This window comes from Adelges cooleyi, unplaced genomic scaffold, assembly GCF_023614345.1.
Source record: "Adelges cooleyi isolate 19-005CV unplaced genomic scaffold, UGA_ACOO_1.1 ACOO_flye_CR_arks_rails_tigmint_CR_PRNA_1, whole genome shotgun sequence".
NCBI lineage: Eukaryota > Metazoa > Arthropoda > Insecta > Hemiptera > Adelgidae > Adelges > Adelges cooleyi.
The window spans coordinates 920051-930232 of NW_026095751.1; the positions used below are offsets into that span (position 1 = coordinate 920051).

At 41.9% G+C, this 10182-nt stretch overlaps 1 protein-coding gene and 1 long non-coding RNA gene across 2 annotated transcripts; both read right to left on the reverse strand.

The window, feature by feature from the left end:
* Positions 1 to 356: 356 nt before the first annotated feature.
* On the reverse strand, positions 357 to 1005 carry LOC126835324 (uncharacterized). Its single transcript, XR_007685185.1, has 2 exons — positions 891 to 1005; positions 357 to 753 (listed from the first exon to the last, which is right to left on the reverse strand). It is a non-coding gene; the product is annotated as an uncharacterized LOC126835324 (long non-coding RNA).
* A 962-nt stretch (positions 1006 to 1967) lies between these two features.
* Positions 1968 to 7744, reverse strand: LOC126835225 (uncharacterized). Its single transcript, XM_050567662.1, has 2 exons — positions 7438 to 7744; positions 1968 to 7300 (listed from the first exon to the last, which is right to left on the reverse strand). Exon 2 carries the CDS (start codon positions 6696 to 6698, stop codon positions 2085 to 2087), a length of 4614 nt encoding a protein of 1537 aa, XP_050423619.1. The 5' UTR covers positions 6699 to 7300; positions 7438 to 7744; the 3' UTR covers positions 1968 to 2084.
* Positions 7745 to 10182: the final 2438 nt, after the last annotated feature.

Consider the following 10182-nt stretch of genomic DNA (forward strand, 5'->3'; position numbering starts at 1 on the left):
ATAACAATGTAAATACAATACATAAGAAAAAATTATTTTCATAATCGTGATTAAAACTATTAATTTTTAATGACATTATATTTTTTGAAAATTTAGATATTAGAAGACATACAAATGTATTAATGGTTTGTAATTCGAGCTAAAAAATCTGATTTCTTATTATTATAATTCTTTTCTTTGAGAAGATCCCAACTGAGATTATTAAATGAATAACCGTCAGCGTCACTGTGCGACGCGTATGCCCGACAGATAAACTCTTTTGCCGGGAGAAAACCCGTCTAGGCCGGATAGGAGTAAATGGTTTAGAGAAAAAAAACAAAAAGGGGAGTAAGGCAAAAATAAATTAACTAATTAAGTGGACTGTATAAAACTCAAATACTATTGCCAAAAGTTCAATATAAAACATCAATATACTTAAAAACTAGGGTTAGTATTTTAATATCAACAAGGTATAATAATAATGATGATAATAATTATTTACAATAAAATAATCGACAAAAATTAGTACGCTGACCTGGACACCTTTGACTGGCTGCTCACACTGGCGGTGGTGACACGGTAACGACGGCGGCGACACGATAGCGGCGGCGGCTAAAACGCTACGACCGCAAGGCCACTTAAGCGTCGACAAAACGGCAAACCCCGATACTCACAACCACGGCAATGACCAATGGCGACAAAAGTATTGACGGCGGCAGCACGTTTACTGGCACATTTACGGCGACGACGACAAAACGCTACGACCGCAAAGCACTTAAGCGTCGACAAAACGACAAAACCCCAATACTCACAACCACGGCAATGACCAATGGCGACAAAAGTATTGACGGCGGCAGCACGTTTACTGGCACATTTACGGCGACGACGATAAAACGCTACGACCGCAAAACACTTAAGCGTCGACAAAACGACAAAACCCCAATACTCACAACCACGGCAATGACCAATGGCGACAAAAAGTATTGACGGCGACGACCGGATTTGAATGGCGCACAGCGGCAACGGCGACAGCAACAAACAACACGTTTTTTTATCTGAGACCGACCGAGCCGTGTCAACAACAACAACGGGCACCAGACCGGACACTTCGGTAAAACAAAAACAAAGAAAAAACCGGTTGGGACACCGCACATATATCACGGTCGGCACCATGTGGCGGCAGATAACACGGCTATTTTGTGGCTCCCTTATCGATGTCGAACATACTCCCGCCGTTGGAAGTCCACTTCCAACCATAGACATCTTCTCGGTCAGCTTATACTTCCTTTTTTTATGTATGAATACAATAAGAACGAGACAAAGATAAATATAAAATAAGATAAATAAAATGATAGTACTACTTTTGGCAATAGCGTTAAAAATAAAAAATAAAAAAAGAATCAAACTTGAACAGGAAGTTGATAATTTAGGAATGGCGAACATTAGTTGAGGAAAGAGCATTCAGTCATGCACTGGTAACTTGACCAGTTTAACGACGGGTCTCTTTAACGTGCTGTCCTGAGTTCGAACGGTGACCACTCGCACTGTCTGATCTTCTCCGGGATGAACAGCAATTATACGTCCCATTTGCCATTCGGTAGGAGGGCGATTGGGAGCGTCTACAATCACTAGATCGCCGATTTGCATGTTAGGAGTTTGCTTGAACCATTTGAGCCGTCCTTGTAGAGTTGATAGGTATTCCGTTGTCCAACGCTTCCAGAACGATTGGTAACCTTGCCGTATGAGCTGCCAACGATCTAGGCGGTTCATGGGTACACTTTTCAAATTCAACTCCGGTAAAGAGACAATCGGCTGCCCAATCAGGAAGTGACCCGGAGTAAGTGGGCACAGGTCGTTCGGGTCGGCGGACATCGGCGTGAGTGGTCGGGAGTTGAGAATCCCTTCAATGCGTGTAACCAGAGTGGTAAATTCTTCGAGGGTAAACACCTGATTACCAATAACACGTCGCATATGGTACTTCGAACTCTTGATGGCCGCCTCCCATAGCCCACCGAAGTGTGGCGCTGCAGGCGGGTTAAAATGCCAAACGGATGCCACGCGAGTAGACGCCCGCGCCTGCGTCTCTGGATCCTCGAACAACGATTTTAATTGCCGGGCCGCTCCAATGTAATTCGTACCACAATCAGAGTAGATATCGGAGGGGACACCCGGCGTGCGACAAATCTGTCCAATGCGGCAAGAAAGGCATCCGTAGTTAAGTCGGAGACTACCTCTAAATGAACTGCCTTTACCGACATACAAATAAACAAAGCAAGGTAAACCTTGGTCGTCTTGGTATTGCGTCTTCGACTTTCTTTAACCACGAACGGCCCACCGTAATCCATGCCGACGTGCAGAAAGGGGCGATGTAGCTCGACGCGAGGTGATGGCAAATCACCCATAACTGGAGCAGGACGCGAGGCCTTTACCCGCGTACACCTTACACACGTATAAATAAAGCGACGAACGGCATCTCGTCCCGACAAAATCCAAAACTTACGGGAGAGCATGGCAAGTACTAGTTTTGGACCTCCATGAAGAAAGCTGAGATGGTAATGGCGAATGAGTAACGTGGTTAAATAAGCCGCCTTTGGTAATAATATTGGATGCTTTTGGTCATAGCTCAAAGATGAGTAACGTAGTCGCCCACCTACACGAATAATTCCATACGCATCCAGAAAAGGCGCAAGCTGAGCTAAAGTTGGAGGTGTGACTGAGCCGGACGGGTGGTCCAATTGCTTCAGTAATGCAAAAAAATGACCCCTTTGCGTCATTCGTACTGCAGTTATAAGTGCACTGTCGAGTTCAGAGCGCGTAAGTGAGCCAACCATGGTAGAACGCTTTAATGCCGAATTACAAAAACGAAAGATGAAGGCGATTGACCTTTGCATCCTAACCAGTGACGAAAACCGCACAAGTAACTGGTCACTCTCTAAATCATTACTGACGTGTAAGGAAACCTCCGCCCTAACTCTTGCCTCTGGCAGTTCTTGAGGTGGGATGACTTGCCATGTGGATTGCGGCCATTGGGTTTCTGGCAATCTTGCGAATGACGGACCATTCCAGTGGAGAGAACATTGTAACATAGCACTTGGTAAAAGGCCACGGGATGCTGGATCTGCCGGATTCTCGGAAGTAGACACGTACTCCCATGAACAATCAGGCAGTAGACCGTGAATTTTCGCTATGCGGTTGGTTACGAAGATCTTAAAACTCTTAGGCTCTGTCTTGAGCCATGACAGCACTGTTGTTGAGTCAGTCCACGCACGGACCTTCGAAATCGTGATATCGACTGCTAAATACTTATGCAAGTGACTAAGTGATTTTGCCAAGAGTAAAGCCGCACAAAGTTCTAGCCGAGGAATTGACAACGACGCGTCTAGTTTACCCGCCTTAAGCGGCGCAACTTTCGTCTTACATGTCAGGAAAAACACGTCAATCTTGCCAGATTCATAAACGACCCGTAAATAAGCTATAGCGGCGTAGGCCTTCTGCGAGGCATCTGAAAATCCTAGTAATTGAATGTCGACTGCATCACGAATGTCGATATGACGTGGCAGTGAGACGTTACGCAATAAAGGTAATTCATACACGAACCGATCCCAGCTCTCGTGGATGTGACTAGGCAATGTTTCGTCCCAGCCAAGTTTTTCCTGCCATACCTGCTGCATGATACACTTTGCCCACAAAATTGTCGGTCCTAACGCACCAATCGGGTCAAATAACCGTGCAATCGTTGACAAAATACCACGTTTGGTTTTAGGAGAGACGCTGAGATTGGTGTGATAAGCAAAGGCGTCCTTTTGAGTGTCCCAATGTAATCCAAGAACTTTAACCGACTGGTCCTCTTTAGGATCGAAGGACAACTGTTGAGCGCAATCTTCGACGGGTAGATCTCGCAAAACGCACGGACTGTTACTAGACCATTTTTTCAGTTCACACGCACCTGAACGAAGTAGACCGATGACGTCTTGCTGGACCAACAGTAACTCATCTTCCGTGTCCGCGCCCGTTATAATGTCGTCAACGTAGGTAGTGTGGGTAAGGACTCCCTTTGCACGTGGATACTTGAAGCTGTCTTTTGTGTCCAACTCATGCAAACATCGAATGGCGAGATAGGGAGCCGAACTTACACCATAAGTGACTGTGAGGAGCTCATAGTCTTGGACTTCCTCCGAGGGAAAACGACGCCATAAAATGTGCTGATAAGTGCAGTCTTCCGCGCGAATACGTATCTGTCTATACATCTTGACAATATCAGCCGTAAAAACAAACTTCTTAAGACGTGACTTCAGAAGAATTTCGTCAATATTTGTCTGTAGTTTGGGGCCTACGCATAAAACATCGTTCAACGAAAGCTTTGACGTCGTTGAAGCGGAAGCATCAAACACCACACGAATTTTAAGCTCATCACCATCATGCTTAACCACCGCATGATGTGGAATGTAATATTTTCCAGATTGTGCGGCTAACTTCATGTGACCTAGCGCCAAGTATTGATCCATGAAGTCACGGTAAGCCTCGTACAATTTAGCGTCCTTGCTCAATTTCAGTTCCAAGTTAAACAGTCGTTTCAACGCCGCAGAATAAGAATCTCCGAGACCATGCGACAGACCATTGTAAACTACCGATTCAACCGGGAGTGAGGAAACTTTTCCGAATACTTCTTGTCGGAAAGGAAGAGCCACACAAAATTTACCCGATGGCTCACGCGACACTGTACTGGTAAACCACTTCTCGCACAGTTCGTCTTCGGTTGTATGACTGATCGGACCACCAGGTTCTTCGATCGCCCAAAACCGGCTGATCAACGTATCAAGCGCTGGGGCTGAAGTGACCGAGAGAGTTGTCCAGGGCGCCTCACAGGGCGTGTTGACAGAGCCCACTATAACCCAGCCAAACAGTGTTTCAAAGGCGGACGGACATCCTGGATGGTGTAGGACTTCAGCACGAGACTGCATTATATGTGGGAACCTATCACCACCAATGAGCAAATCTACCTTCGACGGTGAATCGAATTTCGGATCAGCCAATAACAAATGTTTGTAGCGCTCACGAACGGACAATGGTAATTTATTGGCTGGCATGGGGCCTGATATTTCCGGTAGTATAATGACGTCATCAGCCGATAATACTGGTTGGCTCACGTGATGTGGCATAAAGGTAATTCTCGTTTTTCCTTTCACTTTCGACACCGGGTTTTTAGACAAACCAACGATCTGCGTAGTGCTCTTCTCACGTCGCAAATCGAGGCGCGACGCACATTCTAAAGTTATCACCGAAACTTGTGATCCGCTATCGATAAGAGCTCTAACCGGATGCGCGACGCCACACCGGTCAAGGACTCGAACAACCGCTGTCCCTAAAACAACCGTCGAGGTTGACCGTGACAGACCCGAAAACTTTGGTGGAGTTTCCGAATTATCAGGGGACTTATTCTCAGGAATGGGTGAACTCGATGTCGGTTTTTGAGTATTTAAATTGTCCAGCTGTAGGTGAAGTAACGTATTGTGTTGTTTACCGCACTTGGCACAGGTTGCCTTCGATGGACATGCGGATACCATATGATTAGTTCTCAGACAAGAAAAACACAGCCGTTTTGATGTAACGAATTCTTTACGTTTGTCGGCAGTCAATTTTTTAAATGCAAAACAACGGGAAATCTGATGAGAATCGGCATTACAGTAAAGACATAACTTGGCAGAGAAATCAGTTGTAGTTGCCGCTAAGGTAACCTTCGAGGAACGATTAGAAACTCCACTCTTAACCGAATTCTTGTTAACTGGAGGGTTGCCCTTGGCAATCTCTAACACTTTACAACGTCTTTGGACAAAAGTGATCAAAGAATCAAGATCCGGTATTTGGTTAGGCGGGGCATTGTCTTCAAATAACTGCCGAGTATTTGAATCTAAAACACGAGATCCGATGTAGAACAGTAAGAATCCAGCAAGATCCGTCACCCCAAGTGTCTTTAATGCCGCAATATTCTCTCGAAAGGTATTTACGAACGAAGTTAATGGTGCTAGAGACTCGTGAACAATAGGCTTAAAAGCGAACAACTGATCAATATGCGCAGTAGCCAATAGGCGTTGGTTATCGAAACGGTCAATCAGTGCAGTCCAAGCAACACGATAATTTGCGGCGGACAGAGGCACGGACTTAACGATTGAAGCCGCTGGACCAGACACACAAGAAGTCAAATAATGAAAACGTTCTATATCGGAATATAAATGATTTTCATGCACCAACGATTGAAACATGTCACGAAAAGAACACCAAGATATGATATTACCATCGAACTTTGGTATCTCGATTCTGGGTAAAATCATCGATTGGATCGAAGCATGACTCATGTCATTAGAATAACGGATATTATTTGAAACCGGTTTTATTAACTGCACGACCACTTTTATATTACCGCACTTTTCCTCGACTTCATCCGCTATTACGGCGTCGACTGAATCGAATTCATTTACTAAGTCTAAATCGGTAAGAGCATTCAAGACCGCTTCCTGATGCTCTTCGAACTGACCAATATACTTTTCGAGTGACTCCGCGCGCGCAATAAACAGTTGTTGTTTCTCGACGTCCGTGCGCGCCTCCACCGATAACGCGTATAAATTGCGAACCGACCGTAATACGCTGTCGCGCGCGGCCCGTGCACGCACTAACGCACGCGGTACCTCCGGTAATACGTTTGTCTTCTTCCCTCGAACCATCGTGCACCACTAGACAAAACAACCGACCGACAATAACAAATAAAGAAAATAATATCCGGCCCGAAGGACCAAAATGTGCGACGCGTATGCCCGACAGATAAACTCTTTTGCCGGGAGAAAACCCGTCTAGGCCGGATAGGAGTAAATGGTTTAGAGAAAAAAAACAAAAAGGGGAGTAAGGCAAAAATAAATTAACTAATTAAGTGGACTGTATAAAACTCAAATACTATTGCCAAAAGTTCAATATAAAACATCAATATACTTAAAAACTAGGGTTAGTATTTTAATATCAACAAGGTATAATAATAATGATGATAATAATTATTTACAATAAAATAATCGACAAAAATTAGTACGCTGACCTGGACACCTTTGACTGGCTGCTCACACTGGCCGGTGGTGACACGGTAACGACGGCGGCGACACGATAGCGGCGGCGGCTAAAACGCTACGACCGCAAGGCCACTTAAGCGTCGACAAAACGGCAAACCCCGATACTCACAACCACGGCAATGACCAATGGCGACAAAAGTATTGACGGCGGCAGCACGTTTACTGGCACATTTACGGCGACGACGACAAAACGCTACGACCGCAAAGCACTTAAGCGTCGACAAAACGACAAAACCCCAATACTCACAACCACGGCAATGACCAATGGCGACAAAAGTATTGACGGCGGCAGCACGTTTACTGGCACATTTACGGCGACGACGATAAAACGCTACGACCGCAAAACACTTAAGCGTCGACAAAACGACAAAACCCCAATACTCACAACCACGGCAATGACCAATGGCGACAAAAAGTATTGACGGCGACGACCGGATTTGAATGGCGCACAGCGGCAACGGCGACAGCAACAAACAACACGTTTTTTTATCTGAGACCGACCGAGCCCGTGTCAACAACAACAACGGGCACCAGACCGGACACTTCGGTAAAACAAAAACAAAGAAAAAACCGGTTGGGACACCGCACATATATCACGGTCGGCACCATGTGGCGGCAGATAACACGGCTATTTTGTGGCTCCCTTATCGATGTCGAACAGTCACATTCCATAAGACTGCGATTGTCAATTGCGTATTTGGTTTCTGCTTTGTCTAGAGCTATTAGAATACACAATTCGTTTCGAATAATAGCAGATTTGATAAACGGTTTTTTATTTAATACGTTTAATAAACTCATCCGCACTCCTAATGAACGACACTTCTTTACATCTACGAATTTCAAATCCAAGTCAAAAATATCTCCTAAAAAAAAAAAAGTTTATTTTTCAAATTAGAGAAAACTACCAAACATCCCGCAAAAACTAAAATCCTCAATTTGTTTTATAATTAATTATTTTAGAAACTTTTATACTAAATAAGGTACTAATTGGTGAAAACTTTTACTATTTCGTTAATAGATATTAAGTAATTTATAAGAAAAAGAAATGGTTAAAATTAATTGACATGAAAATCAAAAGAGTTCTAGATTTAAAAAAACACGAACCAATTTGAAAATTAAAAGTCTAATCATAATGTTACTACTAAATGTATGTTGGGAAAAAGAGTTTTTTCAACCACTCATATTGTGAGGGATCTGTAAAAATATTATTAAAAAAAAAATGTATTGTATTTATTTCTGATATAAATGGATGTCAGTAATTATATCATTTTATTTTTTTATTAGTATTTGATATTTAAATATTTGAAAAAGTCAATAAAATTAGTAAAATCCTTGTACAAAAATGGATACATTTATAAAATGGTAAAAAAAGTCTAAATGAATATTTACTTATTACTGCATCCAATAATTCTGTTATAGCTATATTAATCATAGATCTTCTTTGATCACCCAATTCTGTCAGATTAGAAGACGTTAATTCGTCTAAATAATCAGTAAAAAAACAAGTAAATAGATGCTCATGATAAAACTGCATTAAATAATAAAGACCTATAATTTGCAAACTTTTGTATAACCTAGAATCAGTACCTATTTTCTGCTAAATTTCCAAATTTGTAAGGAATTTTGAGTATTTTAATATTTACTATATACTAACCTAAATAAATGCCATAAGCTCTTTTAGTGGAAACATTTTCTTTCTTTTCTTTTTTTAAGTGTAGTTACTGTGAATCATAATTCTTAAACAAATTTCTGAATACATAGGGTCTATTCTATTTCTTTAAAATAAACAGAACAATCACTAATAATCTCAAGGGACCCTTAAGCAACTATTGACCCATTGCCGTTCTAATGGCTGTAATTTCCTTGGAATTGCCGTGGACAACCCCCTGATGCTTTTTATTAATGCTTGAAACCTCATTGAGCATCTAGGTTTACAGTTTGAAATGTGACTTGGTAATAAGACTAGCAGGAAAGGTAGACTAACCAATTTTCTACCGCAAAGTTCAACGTTTTCCCTTATTGTGTTGAACTTGTACATTAGCAGTTTACTAAGATAAACCTACGAAAATTAGATGTATGTTTTTGATTACCTTCGTCTATGGCAGGTGAACATTTTTTACCTATAACCAAAATATAATGTATAAATAAATTAAACTGTTAAAAAAATAGTTTTTATTTTATTTGCAGTGTGATTCATTAAGGGTATGACAATCAATCTTTCTTTTTTTATTGGCTTTTACGGGCCATTTAGGTCCATTGCCGTTACAACCAGTTGCCTCCACCTATCTCTATTTTTAGCCAGTTCCTCTCCGTTTTTCACTCCTAACCTCAATGTATCTTTTGTGATTCTGTCTTTTCACCGCTGTATAAGCGGTCCTCTTGGCTTTTTTTTGTCCGGTTTCCAACTTGTGGCCAACCCAATGGGGCCTTCAGACCACCACACATGTCCAGCTCATTCCAGCCTACTGCTCTTAAAGATTCCAATTATGTTTGTTTCACCATACATTTCTTCTACTTCTCTGTTTGTTCTTAATATGAACTCCTCTTGAGCGCCTCCCTGTCTCAACCTCAAATCTCCTGACTCTTCTCCTCCGTACTTTACTTTGCATTTCGACTCATTTACACATGCTCGAATCATTCTTTTAACCTTTCTAGGTCCCCCTATTTAATCCACTACTTTCCATAGTCTTTCTCTATTCACTGAATCGTATGCATTCTCCAATCAGTAAATGGACATCTTTGTCAAACTCATAATTTTTTTCTGTTATCTGTTTGACGTCATGAATTTAGTCCAGTGTTGATATACCAGCTATGAAACCTGCTTGGTAATCTCCAACAATTCCCTTTATGTATTTCTGCATTAGCTTTATTACATTGTTCATTAAACCTTGGGTCATGGCCTAATACTACTTCTGCTGATCATTTTTTTGCAGTTTCCATTTTTTCCCAACAGTAATTATTTATATCCGTATTAAGATCTAAACTATCAAAGTACTCATTGATTTTTTATTTGTTATCTTTGGTCTGATTAATTTTCAATCTTTCTTTGTTAATTTTCTTTGTACACTTTATTCTTTTTGATCTTTCTACC

What these genes read in the sequence shown, in the direction of transcription:
- LOC126835225 (XM_050567662.1), bottom strand. Translation starts at nt 6,698, where the DNA reads ATGGTTCGAGGGAAGAAGACAAACGTATTACCGGAGGTACCGCGTGCG.